A 27924-nucleotide genomic window follows, 5' to 3' on the forward strand; every position below is an offset into this window, starting at 1 on the left:
TTTTGCTCACGTGCGGACGCTCGCGGTGCATGCATTATGCACACACCTCACTGCGCGCTGAAGCTGGCTGAGGATCCACACATCAGTAAAATGGCTGCTGACACCTTTGTGCAGCACCCACCACAGACTGCAGTGCAGTGGCTGTTTAACACACTGTTACCTGAAAACATGCCATGTTAATGTGGGTTAAACAGGCATTAACATTTGTGTTGTAATTTGGTTTATTGTATGTGAAAGTGTACATTTCTCAATCGGTGATATGTGGAAATGTAAATGTTCTCAAAAGGAATAGTTATTTATTTATATAAATTAAGTGCCTATGCAGAGTTTATTCCATTCCTGCCCTAATTTGGAATATCCAGTTACTAATAGTTCATGAGTGATCCCTCACTGCCGGTTGGGGACAGTGAAGACTTATGCAACCAGCAGCCTGCTTTTCTCACTACGCCCACATTCACGCTCGCATAGTGGAGTCAGAGGAAGGTGCTTTATATGTGGCTTCGGCCAGTTGGGGGCGCTAGTGCGCGGACAAACACCTACCCCTAACTGACTGAACTCTCTCATACCTTGGGCTCAACCATGCACCTCAGCGTGGTGCCTTAACCAAATGAGCCGCACCATACCTGTATCCTGATGCACAAAAAAGTGTGTGTTTTCGGGGCAGTGTATGCAAACTCAGTCAAGCGCATTGTTGTGACAGGTAAGGTGTGGCCCAGGCTGGTGACCCTGGTAACTGCTCATGCCGTTGTAACAGTCTGTGTGATGTCATTGCGTTGTGCAGGTGGAGTCCACGCAGAGCATGATCCGGATCCTGGGCCTGTCCGCCACGCTGCCCAACTACCTGGACGTGGCCTCCTTCCTGCACGTCAACCCCTTCATCGGCCTCTTCTACTTCGACAGCCGCTTCCGCCCCGTGCCTCTGGGCCAGAGCTTCGTGGGCATCAAGACTACCAACAAGGTGAGTCTGACCACAGGGTGAGCAGAGGCTGTGTGAGTCTGACCACAGTGGACTGTTGACCAACAAAACCATTATTGACACAGGTACTGACGACACAGGAGTGACCACAGGCGATGGGAGTCTGACTCACGGTGACCGCTGATTACGTCTTTCTGACTGCCGTAGACTGTGCGACAGTTTCAGTGTGACCACTCTTTAGGCAAATGGAGGTAAGGTGAGTACTGCTCAGGTTTCCACAGGTAAGGTCAGTGTGACCAGGGCACTGCAGACCCGGTAAGTTTGTCTGCTCCTCAGGTCTCCGGATGAGTTCTTATGAGGACACTTATGAATAAAGACCTGTCTTAACTCATAAACACGTTTTTATGATATCGGTGATTATTATGAATTATGAAGGTCATGATCACGTTTCATAATTCATGACACAGTTCATCATGGGTTTATGCAGTAGCGATGATGAATTAGAGCGTTTTTGTTGACCTCATGGTCATGAGCAACAGTTGCGCGCAAACGCACGCTCCAGCTAGCCCGAAACCCGCCGCGCTCTTCCACGGGCTTAGAACACACCCGGCCGCTCGCCATTTTCAACGCGCGGTTATTTATTTTTATTTGGCCGCGCGGCTTACCGTCGGGGCCCGGCGCGAGAGCTCGCCGATAAGGAGGCTATCCGGCTGCAAATCACACGCTCGCGCGCCCGGGCGGGCGGGTTTACTGTCGCTCTCGGAAGCGCGCCGCGCGCTTCAGCCTTCAGCCCAGTGTAAACACCCTCCCCCTCTCAAGGTCGCCGCACAACTGCAGCGGCACAACAATAGCGGCGCGCTGCTCTTTGAGGAGCGGCTCGGGCGAACAGCGGCGCTTCGCCGGGCTGTGCAAACAGCTTGTAGTGGCTCTCGCGCTACTTCAGAGCCGCTGCAATACGCCGCGCCTGGCAGCCACTCTGGGGGCATTGTGAAATAAATACTTTGTTTTCTTTTGTTTCTTTTCTTGTATTTAGAAGATTGCTTTTTCTACCACGGTTATTACGAGTCCTAGTGCCCTTGCTAAAATGAAAAAGTGCTAACTGCGAGCTGAGAATAGATTCTGTATTGCTTCTTTCATTTGACAAATGCCTGGCATTATTGTCCTTTACCGACTGCAGCAGTGGCCTCCCCCAGGCCAATAATATAGTACTCAGGAGTATATTATGCTTTACTGGCTATTAGGGTTGCTCTCTGTTAAGAGCTTGTAAAAGATTTAAACCCTGGGAAGGTGTTTGTTTGGACATCCCAAACCCTTAAGTGGGTGGCCCATTGCAGGCTGGGTGGGAAAAAAAAATTGTGAAGTGCTAACAAATATCAATGTTCCGTGGATTCTTTTTTTTCCTCAAGGTTCAATTTCACAAATAGCTGCTTCTACAATCTGAATATTAATTGACTGACATGATGCAATGCCACATGTGACTGTTCACTTTAATTCTTGCTAGCCAAAACTGGACTGTGTGGCTGCCTGTCTTTATGAGAATAAAAAGTAATAATCAACTTCATCAGTTAGTTATTTTTTAAAAATCAGTAAATCCATTCAGTTTGCTTTATGAACTCATGCTTTACTGAACAGTTTAGCTGGCTGCTCTATATAATAGAGTGGAGCCCTGTGTAATGCAGTGCAGCCTGTTTCAGTGAGTGACTTCTCTCTTTGTGTGCCCTTGCCTTATAGGTACAACAGCTTCACGACATGGAGGAGGTTTGCTACGACAAGGTTCTGGAACAGATCCGAGCAGGACACCAGGTAATTTAGTAACTTTGTGCGACACCTTCATTTTTGTCCCAGCGCACTTGGGGTGCTACAAACGTGTTGTGCCATGAAGTATAAATCAGGCTTTAGAGTTTGTAAGGAAGCTCGCTGGACCAATCCTCTCCTTGTGTGGCTATTTCCAAGGCCCTGATTGGATTCAGGACATACTTGCAGTGTGGCTATGCATATTTATGCTGTCACAACTTTGTTTCTGGCAACAGTGGCAATATGGCCGCGTCCAGTCGAAATCACAGAAAGATAGCTTTCCACCTGGCGCCGCAGCTTTCGCCCAGTCTGTCCGCTTGTTTTGTTTACACGCTCACAGTCAGAACCGCAGAGCCGGGGCTGAAATCAGCTCATCGTTTAACATGGCCGCCGTTGTTTCAGATGGCCGGAGATGTAGCGCAGCCTATTCTGTGCGCGTTTTGTATTTTGGGTAGTATTTTCGACGTGTTCCAGATCAATCCGTCCGTCTCCCAGCTGAATATCAGCGCTGTGCGCAGGTTTTGCAAATGGCTGCCGACAGCTCTCGACTCGGAACCAAACTCAATTTTATGGGAGACACGCTCGCGTTTTAAAGAATGCTCCTCACGTTTTTTTTTCCTGCTTGAATAATGCAGGATCCTGTGTTAGTGCAACCTCGCATTACGGAAGGCTTCTTTTGTCAAAATGATTGTTGAAGTAAACATGCTTTTCATCTGCATCTAATTTACTAATGTACAATTATTTTGCTTTAGCAGGAAGGCAAAACATTGTTTATGTTTTAATGTATGTCCGTCCAGGCTGGGTGTTCATTAGGGGGTTGTCATAAGCAGCGGACTCTCGGACTGTGTGCGCTTTCCCTCTCTGCTTCCTACATGTCTGAATAAACAAGAAATACTAAAAGAACTTTCCCAGCCATAAAAAAAGAGAATAAAAAACACTGTGACCCCCATCTGCACTAGTTCTGGTTATGGCTTTGCTGTAGCAGAGTCTTAGGGTTGCCAGTAATCTAAATCCACATTTTTACACTGGTCATTTTGTTTTTCTTGCTCGTCTCACTTTCATGGAACTAAAATCTGTCAAACTAGCAATCAAATTTCCCAGGCCTTAGTTGCTCATTAGATGTGCAGAGTGTTAACACGTTTCCCCTGCAGATCGTGCTTTTAATTTAATGAAACATTCAAAGGCAAGGGGCTACTCTGACTGTGTCCTCTGCTCATTCGTCTTCACAAGAACAAAAGCATCCTTTCTGAAAAAGACAGTTACTGTCTTGTTCTTTTTGTTTTTGTTTGGTAAAGTTTTTTTGTATTAATATCGCTTTCTATTTTTAAAGACATGTGGTTTAGGCTCTGGGGATCTTGTCATTTCAGAAATGTGTCAGTTTCAAACACTCTGTGAAAAGAGGCACAAAATAATTCTGTCGAATTGGACAGAGCATTTTAGAGTTGAAAAATTAAGAAAAAGGTTTTAAATATCAGAATTAGCTTGTACTGTGTCCGTCTGTTCACCCCCCCCCCCACACACCCGACATTCGCGAGTACAGTAATGCGATGTGCGAGTCTGTTCGAGCGTTTCGCCATAGCGACTGATTGGCTTCCACCTGGCTTCCTCTTACTGGCACAGTTTTTAGCAAAGAGCTCTTCCTGCGCCGATGTGAAGTATGTACTCGAGCACAAACGCGTCCACTCCGCCTAAGTGATTTTTTAGAGCACCTACGCAGCGCTGCGCTGTCTCTTTAGGGTGATGTGTACGGATCACTGAAAGCCATGTCCACCAACTGCCTCTCTGCGAATATCGTCTTCCTCACGGAAGCCAGGCACCAGAGGTGTACTCCTTGGTGCAGATAGAAGGCATCCTGGCCGGGCGGTGACAGTGAGGCAGTCTGGTCTCTGTAAAGGCAGCTCCACATGCTGTATTTCAGCTGTGCTTTTTTAGGATGCGCGGCTCGCTCCGTTCATAATCCCGGGGAAGCCATTTTGAAGACTCCTTCCAACCGGCCGCTGGTCGATCCTGGAATTGGAGGGCCCTCGATCCAGAGCTGAAATGAGGTGATTAAGCCCCGAGCGGGAGAGGAGCGGCCCCCCGGAGTGGAGACGGCTCGCGCGAGCGTCTGATGTGTTCAAAACGTGGCGTTCCCTGGGTGACGCCCCCGTGGCTGGGGGAGCGCTTAGCTCGCTAGCGGGAGCGCTGGTTCTGCTGCGGTTCGACGTCTGTGAACGCTGCTTTGTCTTTACCTCAGAATGGCGGCGCCTTTGAGTCCGGTTCGTACGCACGGCGACTTTGCCTTCAGTCGTACGTCGCCAACAAGAACTGAATGTGCGCATTTTCACTCAGGGGCTGATGTTGAGCATCAGGAAATCTGTTCTATTTTTATTTTTGTGCTTTTTCCATCCAGACGGTGGATATCTGGGGTCATTGTGTGTGCGTGCGCTCCAGTCTGTGTTTGTGCGATTTTACATTCAGTTTTTTTTGAAGGTTAGCTATATTTTAAGGCACGTTAATCGAGGCTGAGGGTGTTGAGATTTTGGGGGCTTTGATTTGCTCGCGGGCAAGCAGGCCGTAACACAGAAATGCCATTCAAAAGTTTTTGAGAAAACCGAGCAGACTCCATATGGAACTGATCGCACTTTTCACAAAGAGCAGTGAAATGAACCGTTTTAACACCTTGGGTTGGCACGCGTGCTGTGTAATATGCTCTCTCGCGGCGGGTGCAGATATTGGGAAACTATACGGAGTGCTTCTGCAACGGTAATTTATTTTTGCAGAGTGGTACTCGAAAAATAAAGGATGTGTTGTTTAAAAAAAAAAAAAGAAAAAAGTGTTCTTGGAAAGAAGCCGAATATTGTGTTTATAGGTGCGGCATTAAAGGAAGAAAAAAAACGACTTCGCCGAGAGTGGGAGGAAACAAAAAGAGCGCGCTGGCGTTGGGACGCGAAGCCGTTCCGCCGGAGGTCAGAGGTCGCGGCGGGATATTAATCAGAGCAGAGATTGGGCTTTATTCGGAGCTGAGGAATCTGCTCCGTCAAGGTCGGAGCCGCGCGCCAAATCTCTCCACTGTAGCAATTTCTGCCTCTGACACTGCGGCTGAACTCAATTTCTGAGCCCCATAAATCATAAAACACGGAGAGCAGCGGATCCGCGCTCGGCGGCCAGATTCCCGCGATACGCCGCGCCCGCTGTCGGCTCCCGCGCTTTTTGGCTCTCTAATTCTCCCGCCATCGGGCGGCAGCGGCGCGCGGTGGCTCGGTTTAGCGTCTTCCGGTCCGCCCGGTGGCGCACTCGACGGAGCGATATCACTCACTTTCCCTTCTCTGTTTTTAGGGAGCCCTTCCGCCGTCCGCGGCGAAATTAGCCGCGGAACACTTTCCGCGGGAAAAACACCGGGGGGGGGGGCTTTTCAATGCCCGAATCACGCCGGTGATTGAGTCGCTGATTGGGCGGAATGGCGCGATCTCTCACGCTCCGACTGGCTCTTAACGTACGGCCGTACCGCCCAGAACAAACCTCTTCTGCAGTGGTGGTCTCCCTCGTTTTCATGCTGTTTGATGCCTCCAACCTGTGGGATTTATATTTTTGTATCTATCGGGGAAGGGGGAGGGGTCTAAGTGGACGTGGTGGGGGAGGGGTGGGAGGGTTTGGCAGAGGTGTTGAGGGAAGTTCAGAAGGTCAGGAAAAAGCCTCATGGGTAAACATGTCTGAAAATCCATACGGCACTTCAGTCTTTACATGTAGCACCTTCAGCCATGAGGCAGTGCCCCTAGGAGAGGAAGTGTTGGACTGCGTTGCGGATGTCTGTATAAATTGAGGAGGTCAGGCCCTGTGGATGCCGGTGCATGCTGGGAAGTGGGCTGGAGGGGACAGATGCCAGGAGAAATTGGTTTGAAAGATGAGCATTTATTCACACCTCTAGAATGTTGGAAGATAAAAATATACATTTTGAAAGTAAAAGCATGAAAGTGCTAAGATTCCTGGCGTGTTTGTGTATTGTGTGTGAGAGTCTGTGTGTGTGTGATGGTTGTGTGCCTGTGAAATTCCTCAGGCATTGGGTGCTAGGAATCTGTGTTTTATTTGAGTTAACTTTGAAGGGTGTCTCATGGCCTTTGCTCCCATTTAATTTTCAGCATAAGCTGTCACCTGATGTCTCCATGGCGATACACCTCCTTCCCACCGCTACTGGGGAAATAGGCTGGTCAACTTTTGGGAGGGAGGGACTTGGCTAACCTAGCTTACCAACAACCTGCTAAGCCTGTGCTCTTAATGAGATTATAAATGCTCAATGGCAGAGAAATGAAAAGCTCTCAGTCACTACACTATAGGTGTCTCTCATTACATAATATACAAGTGGGTAAGGAGTAAGACTCCCTGAAATTAGCGCCCCCCCTCAGAAGGCAGCTTGTATGGAGGTGAAGAAGGCTCACAAATTGTACTTCTGGCATGGAGCTCAGATGCAGGGATGGTGTGTGAACGGGAAGTAAAGAGGTGGGGTGCACTTGTGTTGGGACAGGCAGACAGGTCTGTTGGGAGGAGCAGGCAGGTCTGTTGGGAGGAGCAGGCAGGTGTGTTGGGAGGGGCTAGCAGGTGTGTTGGGAGTGTTGGGATGGGCAGACAGGTGTGGTGGGAGGGGCTAGCAGGTGTGGTGGGAGGGACAGACAGGTGTGTTGGGAGGGGCAGGCAGGTGTGTTGGATAGGGGCTGGTGAGTGTGTTGGATAGGGGCTGGTGAGTGTGTTGGATAGGGGCTGGTGAGTGTGTTGGGTAAGGGCTGGTGAGTGTGTTGGGTAAGGGCTGGTGAGTGTGTTGAGAGGGGCAGGTAGGTGTGTTGGATAGGGGCCGTTGAGTGTGTTGGGAGGGGCAGGTAGGTGTGTTGGGAGGGGCAAACAGGTGTGTTGGATAGGGGCTGGTGAGTGTGTTGGGAGGGGCAAACAGGTGTGTTGGATAGGGGCTGGTGAGTGTGTTGGTGAGATGGTTGGCGTGGGCAGGAGGTGAGAAGATGTGATTTGGAGTGGGGGGTGAGGGGGTGAGGGGGTAAGGGAAGTGAGATGAAGGCTGAGATCCCTCTCTGCAGGTATAATAGATAACCCCCATAGCTGAGCCACACAGAGCATGAACAGAACCAGGTCACATGATCCCCGCTGCATGCGTTATTCATGAGCTGTCACTGTCTCTGCTCAAAGGCTGACAGCCAGTTTAACCGCTTCTGATTCTAATCTGGCCACTTGTGAAGGAGGAGCCTGCGTGTACAAATGCAGGAGGCCTGTGGTCTGCTCCATGCATGAGGGTGTGTGTTAGTGTGCGTGTGTGTGTATGTATGCATGCATGCGTGTGTGCTTTTATGTGCATGCATACATGCATACTGTGTGTGCATTCGTGTCTACGTAGATGAGTGTGTGGGGCGTGTCTATGTGTATATGACTGTGTGGGGGTGTGTATGTATATGAGTGTCTGTGTATATGAGTGTGTGTCTGGGTATGTATGTATGTATATGGGCATGCGGTGGGGTGTGTGTGTATAAGTGTGTGGGGGTGTCTGTGTGTGTATGAGTGTGTTAGTGTGTGTGTATATGAGTGTGTGTCTGGGTATGTATTTATGTATGTATATGGGCATGCGGTGTGGTGTATGTGGGTGTGTGTGTATATGAGTGTGGGGGGTGTCTGTGTGTGTATGAGTGTGCGGGGGTGTGTATGAGTGTGCGGGGGTGTGTATGTATATGAGTGTGTGGGTGTGTATGAGTGTGTGGGGGTGTGTGTGTATATGAGTGTGTGGGTGTGTATGAGTGTGTGTGGGTGTGTATGTTCTGCTGTGTGCTTTTGTCTGTCTCCATTAGCATATCTGTATTGCTTCACTTAGAGGAGTGTGGGAGGCAGGGGAGTGGAATAGCTTGGCTCTGTGTAGCAGTCGTTTCTGCAGGCCCTCATTCCGTTTGATTTCTCCGTGTTAGGTGCGCATTAGCGGCCGGGTCGGTAATGACCGGCGCCCGGCTCCTGGCTGGTGCTGGTCCGTCTGGACCGCCCCCCCCCCGGCTCCATCCTCTGCGTCTCCCCGCACAGCGCGGCGCATTTCATTACCCCTGAAACAGCGAGCGAGCGCGTGCGGGCGGGCGGCACACTTAGCCCCGCGCGCGGCGCGAGAGCGGCGGGAGAGCGGCTGGAGAGCGGCCCGGCGCACATTATTATTTATTTGCTCGGTTGACGTTTTCATTCAGGGTGACTTTCAGAGCTCGTAATTTTACACATCGCTCACTCGCACAAATGGATATTTACTAAAGCAAGTGTTATTGGGGGCGGGGGGCGGCGCGGGCGGGGGGCTGAATCTTGGGATATTTGAAAGGAGTGGGGGGGGGGATCGCTGTCTGCGGAGTAGCCGTGGTAACAGAACTCAAAGCGAGAGGAGGAGAGAGGCGCAGGGAGACGAGCAGATGGGGTGAGTTCTGACATCGGGCTGGGGTGAGCGTTCCTCCCGCTGGCCGCGGCCGGGCTCTGGTTCTGCGCGCGCCTCGCGCTTCCTGCCGGTCGGTCGGGGGCGGAGGTCGGACCGCGCGCCGGCTCTTCGGCGAGCGGGGCGCCTCGGGGATCGGGCCGAGCCCGGCCCGGCAGACGGAGGAGGTCTCCCTTCGGCCGCGGGCGGGTTTCGACGCTCCCGCGGCGCTCTTCCCGAAATTGCACGGACTTGTGGGAAACGGAGAGTTGGCGATTCATCCCCAGGTCCATCTGTTCGCGCTAATGAGCTCAGAACGTCATCCCCCGGATTCTGAGCAGCGTGAGCGGCTCGCTGTTGGAACCGGCCGATTCTCCTTAGAATTCAAACGCCCCCAAATCCCCAAACACACCCCTCCCCAGCACAGATAAAACCCAGCGCTTGATCCTGCCCCCCACCTCCTCCGTCTCTTTGGGGGACTCTGGAGAGGCAGAGAAAGAAAGGGTAAGTTTATCTAGAATTGTGCCTCTGTGTGTCTCATCGCATTATGTAATATTTCTGAATAGCTTTTGCCCTCTTCCACAGTACTGCCTTGGTTTTGTTCTGAATGATGCGTGCGTCCAACAGCGGCACCTCCACTAGAATCTCACCTTCTCTCGCTACGTTCTCCCTCCCACCCAGAACTCAAACTCAGACTCATCCATCTCTCTCTCCATCCCTCTCTCCCTCCCTCCCCACCTTTTAGTTCAGATTAACTTGATAAACAGGATTGTTTTGCAGAAGCATTTTAGAATACAAAATGATACATTGAGCTAAAGTACTGTGTATATTGTTGATGCTTAACTTAGCAAGCATTCATTGATTCATTCATTCAAAATATATGTATTTTATATATTAGGGCTGCCAGTAGATAAGTTCACTTGTAATGAATGAATGTTAATCATTTTTATCCTATTAATTGAAGTAATCAGTATATTAATTAAATTCTTTGTGATTCTTAGTCTAGAGATGGCTATTTAACTATGGCTCCGCCCTACGGAGACACCTCTGAGTTGGATAATGGGTTTCGTCCCGTTAATGAAATAACATTAACTGGGTGATAATGATTGAGGAGGAAAATACCCAGAATTTAAATTTGAGTTTGTTTAAACATAATTTATTCGCAAACAACATGGGAAAAGTAATGCGATTAGCATGCTAGTCGCGCGCTCACATTTTTTATGATTAGCGGCCGCTGTGCTCCGTCTGTCTGCGCGGTGGTTGAAGGCCGCCGAGGTCCAGCTGGTGCGCTGATGGGGCGGCTTCCTCTGTTTAACGCGGAGCGGCCGGTCACGTGACCGGACCACGTCCAACGGCTGTGCGCTCCATGCAGAAGGAACTCACGGGCCGCTCCTTTTTCCAACTTTGTGCCGCGACTCTGTGTCCATCTGATCCATCTGATCGGTGAACGCTGATTGGCTCCCTGGGAACAGGAAGTCTTTCCCAGTTTCAGAGCATGTTGGTATGTTTGGGTCTCCTCGGCGAGGCAGGAGTTTTCTCCCCATCTTTTCCCCTCTCTCGAGGAGATGGTATCTGGTGTTGCGTTTGAGAGGAGTAATAGAGCTAATCCCCCAGACACATTGGGCTGCTGATGACTTTATCACAATTCTGGAAGATTTTGCTCTCTGGTGAATGCATTATTCTGTAACTGTGCATAAAAATAGACCCAATTAAGTTTCCTTTTAATTAATTCATTGATTAATTGCTCCGATTAATTTTTTCAGAACTTATATAGCCATGTATGTCTGTGTGCGTGTGTGTCTGTGTGTGTGTGTGTGTGTGTGTGTATGCGTGCATGTGTATACACAGACACACACACAAATACACGCACGCACACACACACACACACACACAGATGCCAAAGGAGCCTACCCACAGATGCCTTATCTATATTAATGCCCGGCTCAGATACAGAAAACACTCCCCGCCGTGCTCTGTCCGTCCGTCTCTCAGCTATCGGTCTCTGTCAGTGCGGCTGTGTTAGTCGGGGAATCTTTAAAGCTGTGTAGCCCAGGATCGAGCAGCCCTTACTGATGACGGAGGGAGCGCATCGATCCGTCCTCCGCGCCGCGGCGCGATGGTGGCCGGGCGCCGACGGAGAGGCAGGCGTCTCGGTTCGTTAGACGCCGGCGCAGGATGAGTCGGAATGACGGGGGGTGTGGGGGGAGGTTAGGTTAGGCAGAACGGATTCGTTTCCTCAGGGGAGAAACGCGCCGCCACCCTAAAACACAGTCCTATAATCAGGCCGCCATCTTGTCATGGCTGACCCAAGGAGAGGTCAGGGTCCAGAGGCTGCTGGGTCACTGGGGGAAAAAAAAAATCAGATTTCAAAAGAGAAGCCTCTGTATCGTGTACAGACATGGTGTAAAATTGCACAGATTTAGTAGGCCTCAGAGTTGTATACTGTATTTACTACGTGCACAGTTATTTGCTTTTTAAGTATTTAACCGACACTCTTATCCAGAGCGACTTACACACAACTGCCTACAGGCCATTTATACAGCTGGATATTCACAGAAGCAATTCAAGTTATGTACCTTGCCCAAGGGTACAGTGGCGGTTCCAAGGTTGCACGGAATCGAACCTGCAACCTTGGATTTGTAAGCCCACTCCCCTAACCATTATGCTACGCTGCCACCCACAGCAGCCTTGCAGTCGTACGCGCACTCAAGTACACGCACTCAAGTACACGCTTTTTTACACGCGCAATGACACACACCGATAAACAGAGCTGCCCAGAATCCTTCAGTCAAACACGGTACCACAGCCGCGTACACACACACACACACACACACACACGGTAGCACAGAAACAGTCGCACACAGGGACACAGCGCCGCAAAGAAATTACAGCGGGTATCCTTCGCTGTGGGCACAATATTAAATTGTGCGAAATGGCTGTGACAGATATTAATTTCATCTGCGAGTTTGATGAATGGAATTCCTTTATCGTGCTCCCCTCCGCCCAGCCGCCCCCCCTCCAGCTGGGTCTCGGGACAGCAGGCACAGCTTTAATAAGCTCAGGAGCCACCGGTAAGCATCGCCGGCACGTTCGGCGGCGCCGCTCCTCAGATGAAAGCGATTTAATAAATAACGTTTTCCGGAGGAGTCTCTGCGGGGTTCGGAGAGAGCGCGGGCGACGGGCGGGTCTCTGCACGCGGAGAGGAGCAGCAGCAGCTTCGTAACCATGGGCCCCGCAGTCTGGGCCTGGTGCTCTCCCAGCCCAGCACTTCCTGTTTCCCTCACATTTATCACCCTGCTCGCACGGCCTGGCTCTCTCTCCCCGCCCAGCACTTCCTGTTTCCCTCACATTTATCACCCTGCTCGCACGGCCTGGTTCTCTCCCCGCCCAGCACTTCCTGTTTCCCGCACATTTATGCTTCTTCTCACACGGCCTGGCTCTCAATCCCAGCCCGGCTCTCTCTCCCAGCCCAGCACTTCCTGTTTCCCTCTGCTCGCATGGCTCATCACAGGAAGTGCTGCATTTGATGGTTTTTATAAGTTTTGGCTCATTCCTTTTAGTCAGTGCTCCAGGAAGTGACCAGGTAGGTTTGGCTGGTGTAGTGTAGTGCTTGTAGTGTGATCACTCACTGATAAGCTTTTTCATCTTACAAACCTTCCTTTGGTTAACAGCAGGGAGGGGACCTCTGTTGAGACTGAATAAACTGTGCTGTGCCCTGGAGCTGGAGAACACAGTGCGGAAGGTACTGGCAGTACCGCACACCTTCCCCGCGCCCACGCTACAGACGCGTACAGGTCATCCGCACTTAGCGCTGCTTCCCAGCGCTGCAGAGACAGGAGCCGTTTGACAGGCGGTCAGAGCCGCCTGCTCCGCACAACCTTGGCAGGAAGCGCTGTGAGAGACCGTGAGAGAAGGAGAAACGGCAGCCTCCCCGGCTTTCACAGCGGCTTTCAGAGCGGCTTTAACGCCCCCGCTCTCCGCCTCATTCAGGCGCTCGCTTTCACGTCAGCGTCGCTTTGCCTCAGAGAAACGGCCGCCGTTTTCACCTTCGGCAAATTTGGCAGCCGTCGGCGAAACCCGGCGTGATGCGGAGTCAGGCCCCTGGAACGGGCGGGTCACCCCAGCGCGGGTCGCCGTGTGATGTCACAGTCCGCCGTGCTGAACGAGGGGCTGTTTGAACGCAGGCCCCCCGGAGAACACGCTCGGCGCATGGTCTCCCGCGCGCGCCTGTTGTCATAGAAACACACACTCTGTTATACAGTACACGTCACAGGCTGCCCTGACCCTTCCTGGGTCATGACCTCGCCCTGACTTTTGACCTTCCCCTTCCTACACACACACACACACACACGTTGTTCCTGTCAGCAACATTGCATCTCCAGCCTTGTTTTTTCCACTGCTTTGTTAACAATGGATTTGAAAATGACTAATTCATAAGAAGTTCAATAGTATGAGCGTTACTGCAAATATAAATAGTTGAGAATGGTTGAAGGCTGTTTTATGTTGGCTTAGACTCTGGTCACCTGTGGGAGATATTTCGGCTGAAATTGGAGCAAGCTAATGCTGCAGAACCTCTCTGTGCTGCAGGCAAAACCATGACCAGGAACCCATGACCCACGACCTGTGACCTCTGAGCTGGTTCAGGAAATAAGTGGGCGGGGCAAAGCGAGTCCGTGAGTGGAGTTTTGATTTGATGAGTCGAAACGTGTTGGCCAAGCAGGATTAGGAATTTAATCTTCGGGAAGGTAAAGACATGAATGTATATTCATGGAAGAGAAATGGGACGCTGACACACTTTGATTGGGCAGAAGATTCGATATCCTGAAAGAAAATTTCCCTTGAAGTAATTGAATTCTGTTTGGATTTGCTTTATTGATCTGAGTTGGCCAAGCATATTCTTAAATCAATTTAGAATGGAAAATACATACGGGCCTTACAACTGGGTCTTCTTTTACCGGCTCATTGCTGTTATTTACATTACATTATTACTACATTACAGTCATTCTCTCGCTCTTTCTTTCCTTCCCTCTCTGGTGTACATGTCTCTGTCTAGAAATCAAATCCCAGACCCTCTGACGGATTTTTTTGAGTGTAAGTCAGTGAATAAGTACTGTTTTTCATGCTGGAGAGGTTTGGTTGTCAGAACCAATAATTTCTACTCCGGAATAGAAAGAAATTGCCCGTCTGTCGTAAGTCAGGGCTTCCTCAGCTTGTCACAGGGTTTGTCTGATCTGTGGATCAGTGAGCACTCGTGACCTTCGACCCCATGCAGACGGAGCACGCATGTTGCGGTCATGCGCTGGAGCAGGGAGCCCAGAGGTAGCCTCGGGGCTCGAAGTGAGCGTGGGGGGGCATTTCGGAGGACCTCCGCTGGTGGACAGAGGACGGGGTGCGACGCGAGTGAGCGAGCGTGCGTTCGTTCCTTCCTTCCTTCCTTCGCCTCCGCGCGTCGCACGTCTCTCTAAACCCCCCCGGGCTCATCGATCACTCCGCATCAGCTCCACGACCGCCTCTCTCTCTTATTGCTCCTAGCGTATCAGTGCCGCGTTTCAGTCACACCTGCAGCGACTCGGGGAGGCTACAGTAAGTGGAGTTCCGTCTCCAGCCGATTCTGCTGACATAACTACAGTGATATTAAAAAAATACATTTAAATCGCTCACGATAATTGCTTGTGGCTTACAGCGCTAGCTGTAATAAAGAAGCCAGATATTTATTTTATATGGCGCTGCAGCGGTTTAATATTCCCGTTTTTTTTAGTGATCTTTTTTAAATAAAGCCCTAAGAGGTTGTCACAGCAGTAGAGCGCTTGAGTGGAACTGCTGACTGATAGTACCATACTGTGTTGATTGCCAGCGAGCCATATATGATTACATATAGACGCCCACACACACATGCACACACACACATTATGAATAAGACGTGTGACTCCGGTGCGTCACCCTGAGTCTTGTCCGTGCGTTCTCGCTCAGGTATGAATGGAGCCTGCTTGTGGGCTTTGGTTAGCGTTACTGATCTCGGCGTGCCTGGGTCTTAAGACGGGGGTGCACTGAGGGGAACCCGTGACGCACGCGGGGATCCCCCCTGAGTCCCCCCTCTACACACGGCTCATCGCATAGTCCCAACTGGGAGCGGTCTGAGAAGAGGAGAGGAAGAGTCCTTTTGAAGACCGAGGCTGACTCATCTCACTGCTCTGAATGACCCTGCTGACACCAGATGAACTCTGGGAGAAGAACAGAGAACAGCACGCGAAGCGTAAGCACCAGCACGAGCACCGGGCTGCTGGGGCACATTCATATGGCCTCGACAACAGTAGTGATAACACAAAATAAATTACTCTGTATTTTTTTCAAATGCTGTCTGCGGTTTCTTGAGCGTAGTTACATCCACCATCCCACAATTCATTGAGCCTGCAGGGACAGTGGAGTATTTTATTTTATTTTTTATCCTTACGGAATTGCCATTTTTTTCATTATACTTGTGCGTGTGAGCAAGTGTGCGTGCGTGCGTACGTGCGTGCGAGCGAGCGCGTGTCCGAATGTGAAAGTGTGTGCGAGCGTGCGTTAGTGTGAAAGTGTGTGCGAGCATGCGTTAGTGTGAAAGTGTGTGCGAGCATGCGTTAGTGTGAAAGTGTGTGCGAGCATGCGTTAGTGTGAAAGTGTGTGCGAGTGTGCGTTAGTGTGAAAGTGCGTGTGCCTACGTTAGTGTGAAAGTGTGCGAGCATGCGTCAGTGTGAAAGTGTGTGCGAGCATGCGTCAGTGTGAAAGTGTGTGCGAGCATGCGTTAGTGTGAAAGTGTGTGCGAGCGTGCGTTAGTGTGAAAGTGTGTGCGAGCGTGCGTTAGTGTGAAATGTGTGCGAGCGTGCGTTAGTGTGAAATGTGTGCGAGCGTGCGTTAGTGTGAAAGTGTGTGCGAGCGTGCGTTAGTGTGAAAGTGTTGCGAGCGTGCGTTAGTGTGAAAGTGTGTGCGAGTGTGCGTTAGTGTGAAAGTGTGCGAGCGTGCGTTAGTGTGAAAGTGTGTGCGAGCATGCGTTAGTGTGAAAGTGCGTGTGCCTACGTTAGTGTGAAAGTGTGCGAGCATGCGTCAGTGTGAAAGTGTGTGCGAGCGTGCGTTAGTGTGAAAGTGTGTGCGAGCGTGCGTTAGTGTGAAAGTGTGTGCGAGTGTGCGTTAGTGTGAAAGTGTGCGAGCGTGCGTTAGTGTGAAAGTGTGTGCGAGCATGCGTTAGTGTGAAAGTGTGTGCGAGCGTGCGTTAGTGTGAAAGTGTGTGCGCGTGCCTGCGTTAGTGTGAAAGTGTGTGCGAGCGTGCGTTAGTGTGAAAGTGTGTGCGAGCGTGCGTTAGTGTGAAAGTGCGTGCGTTAGTGTGAAAGTGTGTGCGAGCGTGCGTTAGTGTGAAAGTGTGCGTGGCGCAGTGCGTGCGGTCTAGTGTGAAAGTGTGTGCGAGCGTGCGTTAGTGTGAAAGTGTGGTGCGAGCGTGCGTTAGTGTGAAAGTGTGCGAGCGTGCGTTAGTGTGAAAGTGCGGTGCTGCGTTAGTGTGAAAGTGTGCGAGCGTGCGTTAGTGTGTGCGTGTGTGCGTGTGCCTGCGTTAGTGTGAAAGTGTGTGCGAGCGTGCGTTAGTGTGAAAGTGTGTGCGAGCGTGCGTTAGTGTGAAAGTGTGTGCGTGTGCCTGCGTTAGTGTGAAAGTGTGCGAGCGTGCGTTAGTGTGAAAGTGTGTGCGAGCGTGCGTTAGTGTGAAAGTGTGTGCGAGTGTGCGTTAGTGTGAAAGTGTGTGCGAGCGTGCGTCAGTGTGAAAGTGCGCGTGCCTGCGTGTTGCCGTGGCGCGTGCTTTGTGCAGGCGTGTGTGAGCCCGAGCGTGGGAGATGAATGGAAGGTTAAAAGCGCGTAAACAGCACACAGGGTATCTGGGGCTGGAGGAGACGGGAGCAGGGAGAGCTCTTAGCATCCCGGCAGCTGCAAATCCCCGCTTCCTTCTGTCTGCCGCTATCACTTATACGTTTATCCGCAATGCATTATTTACACAAGGCAGTCCTCGTAGCTGAGCCTGACTGCCGGCTGCTTCTGCGTGTGTGTGTGTGTGTGTGTGCGCCAGTAACATCTCAGGGTACCAGAGGAGATCTCACACACGCACACACACACACAGGTGTTGAGGGAAAGCACTAGCCTCGGATGTCCAGATGATCGTAGGTTGCAGACGTATGGATTCTAGTCAGGGGGGTTATAGACAGGACTCTTCAGGTTCAAGAGCCAGTGGGGGTGGGGGTTACTGTCCGGGAACAGAGGGCACTGCTTTTGAACGTGATAAATCATCCCAGCGCTCACTCCTCGGATCCCCAAACCTATTCCGGAGGTTGGGGAATTATCCATCACCCCCCCCCCCCTCATCGTTCCCAATGAGTCTATATAAGGATTGCAGAGTCTGAGCTTCAGCAGCGAATCAGACGCATTTGCTCCCATGCTGATAGACATCTCTCCATCAACAGTCCGTTCGGTCAGATAAATTCCTGTACAGTGGCCTATTGATCCAGCGAAGCGGCCATTTCCATGCAAGATGGATGGACTGCTGTGTTTTTGTCTACTGACAGATATGCCGAGTCGTTGAGTGCATTCACGTCATACATGCTGTGCAATTGGCCTTTGACCTTTCTAGATGTTTCTTTTTTAAGAGAAGCCAAAAAATGTTTATTTATTTTTATTTGTTATTTATTATTTTTAGTTATAACTAATTATTTAAAAGTTTTTTCACTACTTAAGTGCATAAAAACAAATATTGGATTGCGGATGTACAGCAGTTAGTCTGGCAGTTGTCTTTACAACCCCAGTTCATTGTGCCGATTGGAACCTGATTGAACATACATTGTACATTGATTTAAGATTTGAATCTGAACCTCAGCGAGTGTGCTGACTGTTATCTGTGAAATTCCCATAAAGCGACATTTAAAAGGCGTCTCCAGAGAGGGCTGTGCGTGAGCGAGATTAACTGCGGCTCGTGGTTAGTGCTGCTTTAGGCGTTTGGTTCGGCTCTGTCAGTGCAGGTTATCAGATGCGGTTGTTTGTGCTGTCGCCGCACTGTCAGAGGTGCGGTCCTCGTGTGGTTAGTGATGTATTCTGCCTGCGGTCATCCCGTCTTCAGTGCTGTGATCTTGCTGTTGTCCTTGTGTGATTAGCATGCTCTTCTAGATGTGGTCCTCTTGTGGTTAGCGCAGTATTCGAATATTGGATATGTGGTTGTCTTGTGGTAAGTGCAGTATTGTAATATTGTAAACGTGGTTATATTGTGGTTGGTGCAGTATTGGAACATTGTAAACGTGGTTATATTGTGGTTGGTGCAGTATTGGAATATTGTAAACGTGGTTATATTGTGGTCAGTGCAGTATTGGAATATTGTAAACGTGGTTATATTGTGGTCGGTGCAGTATTGGAATATTATAAACGTGGTTATATTGTGGTTAGTGCAGTATTGGAATATTGTAAACGTGGTTATATTGTGGTTGGAGCAGTATTGGAATATTGTAAACGTGGTTATATTGTGGTTGGTGCAGTATTGGAATATTGTAAACGTGGTCCTCTTGTGGTCAGTGAAGTATTGGAATATTGTAAACGTGGTCCTCTTGTGGTCAGTGCAGTATTGGAATATTGTAAACGTGGTTATATTGTGGTCAGTGCAGTATTGGAATATTGTAAACGTGGTCCTCTTGTGGTCAGTGCAGTATTGGGATATTGTAAACGTGGTCCTCTTGTGGTCAGTGCAGTATTGGAATATTGTAAACGTGGTTATATTGTGGTTGGAGCAGTATTGGAATATTGTAAACGTGGTTATATTGTGGTTGGTGCAGTATTGGAATATTGTAAACGTGGTTATATTGTGGTCAGTGAAGTATTGGAATATTGTAAACGTGGTCCTCTTGTGGTCAGTGCAGTATTGGAATATTGTAAACGTGGTTATATTGTGGTCAGTGCAGTATTGGAATATTGTAAACGTGGTCCTCTTGTGGTCAGTGCAGTATTGGAATATTGTAAACGTGGTCCTCTTGTGGTCAGTGCAGTATTGGAATATTGTAAACGTAGTTATATTGTGGTTGGTGCAGTATTGGAATATTGTAAACGTGGTTATATTGTGGTTGGTGCAGTATTGGAATATTGTAAACGTGGTTATATTGTGGTTGGTGCAGTATTGGAACATTGTAAACGTGGTCCTCTTGTGGTCAGTGCAGTATTGGAATATTAGAAACGTGGTCCTCTTGTGGTCAGTGCAGTATTGGAACATTGTAAACGTGGTCCTCTTGTGGTCAGTGCAGTATTGGAAGTGCGGCCTCTGCGTGGTGAGACAGGGAGGGTCTACATGTATTTGGCTGTGCTGAGGACATTGCTTTAGCAGAGCTGCGTTTGCAGAGCGGTCAGGACGGGATTGAGGATGCGGTCTCTGCGCTCAGACCAGGCTGGGGCGCTGAGCTAATGGACGGCAGATGGGCCAGTAGGGGTAGCAGATGTTTACCCAAACAAGGCGAGAGTATGCTCTCCCCCGCCCCCCCTCCTCATCCACAGTGGACTGCACAGCTGGCTGGGTGTCTGTGAGCGTACCCCCCACCCCACCCCACCCCACGCCACAAGCCCAAACTCGCCGCAGATGTTCATTAAATGCTTTTACTCGGCCATCTGATCCGAGCCGGTCTCTGGCCCAAACTTTCCCAGCCGCCGCCAGAGTTAGCATGGCCTCAGTTCAGGACACGGGCCGGGGCAGGCTCCAGCGGACCCCTCCGGTCCCCCCCCCCAGCCCCCCCCGCCCCAAACACACGCATGTCCGTCTACTGATTCATTAATCTCTCCTTCACTTATAGTAGCACGGTATGGTTGACCAGTTATTTTAAGACCTGTACACTGATTGGATCTGACTTCTGCCCAAGGATGTTTAGGGTCTAATTTTTGTTGGTGATTGTATGCTTTGGGACAGTTCTCCTGTTTTTTTTTTTCTTCTTTTGTGGAGGGTGCCTGTCTTCAGTTATATTTTCCCATTTTTGTCTTTTTAAAACGTTTTATTGATTAATTTTTTCAAATTAATTTTGTGCTCAGCGTGGGGCTGAATGTGTCCAATTAAGGCCCTAATTTGGAACGTTCAGTTTGTTGTCTGTAGCCTCGTTAATGCTCGATCTTCGCTGTGATTTCCGCGGAGTGAAGACATCCTCGATGCTAGCAGCCTGCTTCTTCTTACACCCCGGCACGCAGCCAGGCGCTCGCAGGGCTGAGTCAGAGGAGGGCTTTTCATACGCGGCTGTGGCATGCAGTCCCGATCTCCAGAGAGAGGTGAAGCGTGGACCCCTGATTGGCTCAACGCTGTCATACTCTGGATGAAGCTATCGCCAGCTGCACGTCACCCTATGGAGCTGACGGCTATGGAGCTGTCCGCACTGGCAGGATCCTGATTCTCTCCAATACCGCGTGGCTCATCCACACACCAGTGTGATGCCTTAACTCAATGAGCCTCTCAGCAGATCTGTATTTTTATATTTTAAATGCATCTATTTTAGTTTGTGCGCGCACATGCCTTTTATGGGCATGTACAGTACGGGTGTACTGCGCGCGCATGTGTATATGTACCAGCTTGGTGGGTATATGTGTGTGTGTCTGTACCTGTTTGAGGCTGGGAGGGTGTACTGTGTGTGTGTGCATGCACCTGCATGGTGTGTATGTGTGCGTGTGTCTGTACCTGTTTGAGGCTGGGAGTGTGTACTGTGTGTGTGTGTGTGTGCTTGCACCTGCATGGTGTGTATGAGTGTGTGTACCTGTTTGAGGCTGGGAGTGTGTACTTTGGCTGCAGATCTTCCCTGGCCCTGCAGTGTTATAAAGCAAATGTTTTAGATGCAGAGACCAGCTCTAATTACACGGCCTTCTCCCCATTCCCAATGACTGGCATAATTTAGCATGCAGTGGTGGGCCCTGCCACGGAGCAAATTAACCCTCTTAAGACTGATCTGCTCCCACGCGCACGGCCACCATCGCGCTAATTACCTCCTGGATTTGTCTAATGAAAAATAACACACTTCACCCGCTTTAGAGGCGTGACCTTTCCTAAGAGGTGGTCCCCCCCCCCCCCCCCCCCGCACCCCTCATACGAGGGTGTGTGGTCCCCAGTCGCATTCACTATTAATCCCGGGGTGTGAAATACTATCTGTCCTAACAGATATGCAATTGGCTAGGTTCCTTTTTTTAAATTTATTTATGTATTTATTTTTGAGGGGAGGGGTGTAGTGTGGCCGTCAGCCCCTCATTCGTGCTGGGTTTGGTCTTTTATCTCTCTGATATCCTTTATGTCCTGCACGGCGTCGTTTTTCTTTTACTGTGGCATGCGTCTGTGTGCGTGTTAGGAATGTGGGCGTGTGAGTCCTGCAGTGGCCTGGTGTTTGTGCGGAGGGCTGACCATGAACAAGTGCGGCAGTCCCTCTGCGTGTGTGTGTATGTGTGCGGTGTGCATCTTTGTATTCAGGGTATGTTTGTGTGCGTGCATTTGTGTATTTCTGTGTGTGTGCGCGTGTGTGTGTGTGTGTGTGTATGCAAGTGAGTGTGTACGTGCACATATGTGTGCATGCATGCATGAGTGTGCATGCATGTGTGAGTGTGTATGCAGGCATGTGTGTCTGCGTGCATACAATTGAGTGTGCGCATGTGCGTGTGTGCATTTGTGCGTGTGTGTGTGTGTGCACGTGTGTGTGTGTGTGTGTACGCGTGCATATGTCCATGCGAGTGCTTTGTGAACGTGTGCATTTTTACAGCGTGTGTTTGGGGGAGATAATGAGCGTCCGTGTTGAAGTGCAGGTATTCCAAATGCTTTCCTCATCACGCGGCCAGTCAGCAAATGTGCCCGGTCCCATTAGGCCTGATTATTCAGCGCATCGGCAGGCATCCCACACGCCATCTGGGCCTGAGAAAAGTGTGCCAGGGCCAGGGAGAAAGACAGCCCGCGCACCCGCGCCAGCCTGCAAATCAAACGACTGAACCTCGCAGGGAATCAGTCTCTGTCACCGTCTCAACTTGGGCGCGAACGCCCACCGCAGAGCTTCTGTAAAGTGTCTGCACGCCGTGACATCATCAAAGCGCGACGCCGAGGCGCTCCTGGGAAACCGGGCCGCGGTCACATTCGCCCCCCCCCTCCGCTGGTGCCCCTGTCCCAGCTTCCGGAAGCTTCCGCGCCCTGGCCGTGCCCTTTGAGCCGCAGACTGCAGAGCAGATGCTGGCGTCACCTGGACGCTGTCTGGCGGGGTGAGTGGGGCTCCCTCCTCGCGGGTCCGCGGGGGCCCCAGACCGCGCGCGGCGGCCATCTCGGGACCAGACCGCTGGCAGGTGCTCAAGGACGCGTTTGTTTCTCCAGACCGTTTTCAAATTAGAAATCATGAATTAATTAGTCACTAATTGTCCGCCGGCCCAAAATGGCCGTGTTGAGAGGCTCCAGTTACCGCAGTTTCCCTGCGTAACTGGAAAAAAGGAAACAAAGCCAGAGAATACTGTGGATTTGTTTCTCCTCTTTACAGAACAGCAGTTTAGGAAACAGAGAGGGCGCAACGAACGTGTTCAGAGTTTGCTTCCCTGGAGCGAATCATTCATAGCAGAACTTTTGTAGATTTGCCCCCTCCCCCAAGAGGAACAGACATCCCCTTTTTCTGCTGTTTGCTTACAAGGTGTTTTACTTGATATGATCTTGGGGAACAAAACTGCAGCTTTGCAGAGTAAGCCGAGAGGATTCTCATGCACAGGGCAGGGCTTCCCAAATGTTCTCATTTCAGAGCCCCCTAAATGAGCACTGTGACCCCCACATGTTCGACAGCTTGATCCACCTTTCACTGCAGGCTGCTGTGCAGGAACTGAGAGTGGTGGCTTAACACTGAAGTACTGTACATTTATATAAGATTATAAATAAGACACACGTAATATACACACGCACAGTATAAATATAGTAAAATATGCTGAATGTATTTCATCAATGGCACTGCTTATCATATTACCAAATGTGTGTGAACCAGTCGTGCTTTATTTTGTTTGAAGATGTAAATTATCTCCTGTAGGTGTTCGTTTAAACTTTAATTTGGCACGCCTTATTCTACTAATTAGCAGCTCAAGGAGATCTCTGGCTGTTGAGTGAGGTGCGCTTTCTTAAGGTTGGAGGAGCTAAGGGACAGTAGATCTCCAGGAGCAGGTGTGGAAGCACTGGTCTGAATTATGTCATTTACGACATACTGTATGAACGGTATAAATGAAATACTCTAAATTATTCCTGCTCATATTTTACTTCTGTCTTGCTGGGGCCCCGGTCAGGGGGGTCCTCTCATCCCAGTTGGGGATGCCCCGCTAAAGGGCCACACGGGGGGTCTCTGTGACGTCCGCGCTCTCACCTGACCCTGTGACCCCGGCGCGCGCGGATGTGGAGATGAGCCAATGGCGTGACCTCGCTTTGACGAAGCGTCAGCGCGGGCGTTCTGAAAGCAGCGGCGGACACCGGCGCGGTGCGAAGAGAGCGTTTCGCTCTGATGACATCACAGACCCGGCGCGTCATCTCCGGGCCCTCTGAAGCAGCTGGCTTCTTTAAGGAGGCGCGCCGCGCAGATGAAACCGTCGAGCCCCGAGTTGCCGGCGGCACAAAATGTCTGAACCTTTTAAAATTTTGCGCACAGCGAGGGGGAAAACTGAGCCGAACTTCACCGCTCTAATCCTGCTGTTCCCTTTTTCATCCTGTGTCATTTATTTATTTATTCATTTATTTATTTATTAACCCATTTATTATGTACAGAGGTGTCTGGGTTAAGGATTTCATGTCTGAACATGAGAGGAAATGGTATCTAGACCTAGACTAGAGTCAGTCTCTTTGGGGATGAAGGGTTTTGACTGGATTCGTTTCAGCTGCACTGACCCGGGGACAGTCTTTGTGTGGAGCGAGTGTGTCTGGAGTGACCCTGTCTGAGCTGCACTGACCTGGGGACAGTCTTTGTGAGCAAGTACAGCATGTCCACCTACACGTGTCACAGAACTTTTTATTTTATTTTTTTCCATTAATTTAGGTATTTATTTTCATCCGCAACCTTTTGACATCAACTGGCATTAGTCTCATTGCACTTTCCACTTCCCCGTTGAATCCCTATACATTTCTCAGGTTGCGCTTCATGGGTTATCCAGAGGCCAGGGCTGATTGTTATAAAGCTGTGTAAACTATGATAGATGTGCACTGTTGCTCCCAGTCCTCAGATTCCCGTAACGCAGGGATTCATCTTCCCCTGCTTGCCCTGTCCCGGGTTCAGCGTCACACCTGCGAGCGGGAAGCCGTCGGCCGCCGCGTTCGCTCGTCTCATCCTTCATCACGAGACCGCGCCTCCCACTTCAGCTGCGCAACACGCGGCGGCTAACGGGGACGATTCCAGACGAACCGACGCCGCGTGTGCGCTTGAGTCGAGCGAAACGCGGGCTTCGCGCGGTCGCGAAACGCGGCCCGTCCGTACCCCTCAGCGGCTGGCTGCGCAGACGCTCTCAGGTGGATGGCTGTGGTGGGGCTTTTGTTTGTTTGTTTGTGTTTCCGGCTGGGTGCGAGTTGCAGGTCAGCGGGAGGTCATAGCTGGTGACGGGTGTGGAGAGAGCGTGTTTAGGCCCGAGGGGGGGAGGGGTGCTCAGAGAACGGCGCTGAGGGCAGTTGGTGGCCGCTGTTTTTTTTTTTGTTTTTTTTCCCCCTTCCTGGCTCTATGTAAAAAGAATCGATTGTGGCATATTAGCTTTTCACAAAACGCCCTCTGCTTTCAGCCACAAAGGTTGAAGGAAAGAGATAAACAGCCTTCGGGCCGGTGCGACAACGCGAGAGCCCCTCTTTCTCCTTCTCCCGCAGCGCGCCGTCCCTCCACACAATTACCTGACACGGCTCTGAAAGGACGAGCGAGAGGGGGAGAGAGGCCCCTCTCTTTCATCTCATAACTGTCTTATATTTCTGCCATCGATTGTTTTTGTCTGAGTATCGACTGTTTTGCAAGGTCAGCCTTGCTTGACTGTAATAGGAAAATTACCCCCTTTTTTGTTGTGAATCCTCTCGCTGTGGAGGCTGCAGCGACCTTCTGTTTCACAGGCAGAACACAACCGGGGGGGTGGGGAGGTGGGGAAGTGCGGGTGGGGGTGGGGGTAGAGGGGTGGGTGGTGTTAGGATGGATTGTTCATGCAGTCGTGACACCGGAATCATCTGGAAGGTTACTGGTTCAAATTGCTAGTTAAGGGGCATCGCTGTTTTCCCTTGAGAAGGGTAGTTAGGCTGAACTGCTTCATTAAATACATTCAGGTGTGTGAGCAGACAACATCTAAAACAAAAGCTATGTAAATCACCCCGAGAGGGTGCATATTTAATATCGGTTCTGTACTGCAGGTGTTGGTGTTTGTGCTAAGCGTTTAATATCGCCTCTGTGGAAAAGCATCATCTCCTGCGATGTAGAGCCGATTTCACAGGCTGAATTTCACCGCTAAGTGTGATTTGATATCTGCTGCCCTTTACCACAGGTGTCATGGCTATTTCTTATTGCTTTGCCCCTTCTGAGTTACGTACCTCGGAGGCTGGTCAAAGATGTCCTCCAGTCACGCGGCACAAGCTCATGAATAAACATTAGCCATTTCTAAAAAAAATCTGGAGAATATTACAACTACATTTCATTTGAAGTTGTTGTAATCAGTAGAGCCCACTTATTGGTATAAAGAGGTGACACAAAGCATTTATGTGCAGCCAATTTACTAAAGATATTTATTAGAGAAAGATATTATTATATGAGATACTATCTTCACACTCTGAACTAATGCTTATGTTACACTCTCATGTCTGGAGTGGTGTCCTCTGCCCTATGTGGGATGGGTGGACACATGGCTTGGCAGTGTCCTTTGACTGTGCGATGACTCTGAAGGAACTCTGGACCTGCTTTGTAGCTAAAGCCCGCTAGTTTAGATCTCTCAGACACTGGCACCTTGACCTCAGGCTTGCTCAGAATTCTCCGCTGAATTCTCCAGTGCACAGGCGAGTCCCGATCGCATGGCTTCTCCGGGGCCTAGTCTGTCCCTAGTCTCGGTCAGGAGCAGAGACACACTCGCAGTGCACAGGGCTAGCTCACACATCAAAATAGCAAAAGTATTTGGCCAGAAATTCCAGCTGAGCGTTGGAACCCTTCATGTATGATCGTTCCATGACGATTGGCTCAGTGTGAATAGGAAGTCCATCCCACAACCAGTTGTTAGACAGCATTGAGTCCTCTTTGTCTTGTAGGTGGGGACTGGTTCCCTTTCCTTCCGACCTTTGGAGGTGGTGGGGTTGCTTTGAAAGAAGTCATAAAAGCAACACTGCTTCTGCTGAGGGGAAGAGGTGAGGGCAAGAGTGTTAAAAAATGAATGCAGCGCAGGGGTGTGGTGTTGGCTGCTGAGTACTTCAATTGGCCCTGTATCCTAGGTGATTGTATTTGGTCTGATTATTTGATATCGCTCTGTATCCTAGGTGATTGTATTTGGTCTGATTATTTGATATCGCTCTGTATCCTAGGTGATTGTATTTGATCTGATTATTTGATATTGCTCTGTATCCTAGGTGATTGTATTTGGTCTAATTATTTGATATCGCTCTGTATCCTAGGTGATTGTATTTGGTCTGATTATTTGATATCGCTCTGTATCCTAGGTGATTGTTTGATATCGCTCTGTATCCTAGGTGATTGTATTTGGTCTGATTATTTGATATCGCTCTGTATCCTAGGTGATTGTATTTTATCTGATTATTTGATATCGCTCTGTATCCTAGGTGATTGTATTTGGTCTGATTATTTGATATCGCTCTGTATCGCAGGTGATTGTATTTGGTCTGATTATTTGGTATCGCTCTGTATTGCAGGTGATTGTATTTGGTCTGATTATTTGATTTCACTCTTTTTCAGGTGATGGTGTTTGTGCACGCCCGCAACTCCACGGTGCGGACTGCCATGAGCCTCATCGAGATGGCCAAGAACCGCGGCGAGTCCATGTTCTTCCAGCCAGATCAGCGCCCGGACTACGGCCAGTGTCAGAAACTGGTAAGGACGGAGCGTCTGCGAGTATGAGCACAGAAAACGGTGTTGGGCACCTGTGCTCAGTCACAGGGAGAATGCGATGGTGTGAGGTGTTAGGTCACAGACAGAGCTGAAAGAGGACGGGTCTGTCATCTCCGTGACATTATTCTCAGGCAGAAGTTATACAGCAGATTAATGAGGTGGGTATAAGTCTTCTGACACAGGTAGGGTGTGTTAAGCGATACTGACATGGTAGCGACAGTTACATACACATAACAGGTCTGTAACTCTGTTGAGTGGTCAGGCCTGAGACTGCTATGTTGTCAGGCCTGAGATGGCTATGTTGGTTTTAGTAACGTGTCAGTTGGCACTCAGCCATTTTGTGTGACCGCTCGTGTAACCGGGCCGTGCCGTGGTGTGGAAATGGCAAACCTCCCGGCGTTAGCTTAGCGCCTGTGCCCCTGCACAGCGGCGGTTAGCGGACGCAGCTCGGCTCCCGCGTCTCCGTATTGTTTGGCGGGTCGGCGCGGACGCCGTTATTTAGGAGCGTTTATTCATGAGGTTTTAAGGAGAGGGAGGAAAGAGAAATTGGGGTTAGTCACCTTTTTAAAGCCGGCGCTCCTCCGGGAGGGAGCGAGCGAGCGGCGGGAGGGAGGGCCAGACTCGCCCGCTACAGAGCCTTAAGTACGCGCCGGCTCCCGCCAACTTCCCGCGGAGCCGGCCCAAATACTACTGATCATCATCCGGGCAGTCCTGGACGCTGCCTCTCCGTATGCAGCGGG

General features: G+C 50.2%; 1 protein-coding gene across 1 annotated transcript in view; it reads left to right on the forward strand.

Moving 5' to 3' along the window:
- ascc3 (activating signal cointegrator 1 complex subunit 3) overlaps window positions 1–27924 on the forward strand; it is a 236487-nt gene that overhangs the window by 113199 nt on the left and 95364 nt on the right. The window contains exons 12-14 of the mRNA XM_064344119.1: window positions 782–958; window positions 2648–2719; window positions 27032–27166. Coding sequence (XP_064200189.1) covers window positions 782–958; window positions 2648–2719; window positions 27032–27166 — 384 coding nt within the window. The remainder of the gene's footprint in view (window positions 1–781; window positions 959–2647; window positions 2720–27031; window positions 27167–27924) is intronic.

This window comes from Anguilla rostrata, chromosome 1 (assembly GCF_018555375.3).
Source record: "Anguilla rostrata isolate EN2019 chromosome 1, ASM1855537v3, whole genome shotgun sequence".
Classification (NCBI taxonomy): domain Eukaryota; kingdom Metazoa; phylum Chordata; class Actinopteri; order Anguilliformes; family Anguillidae; genus Anguilla; species Anguilla rostrata.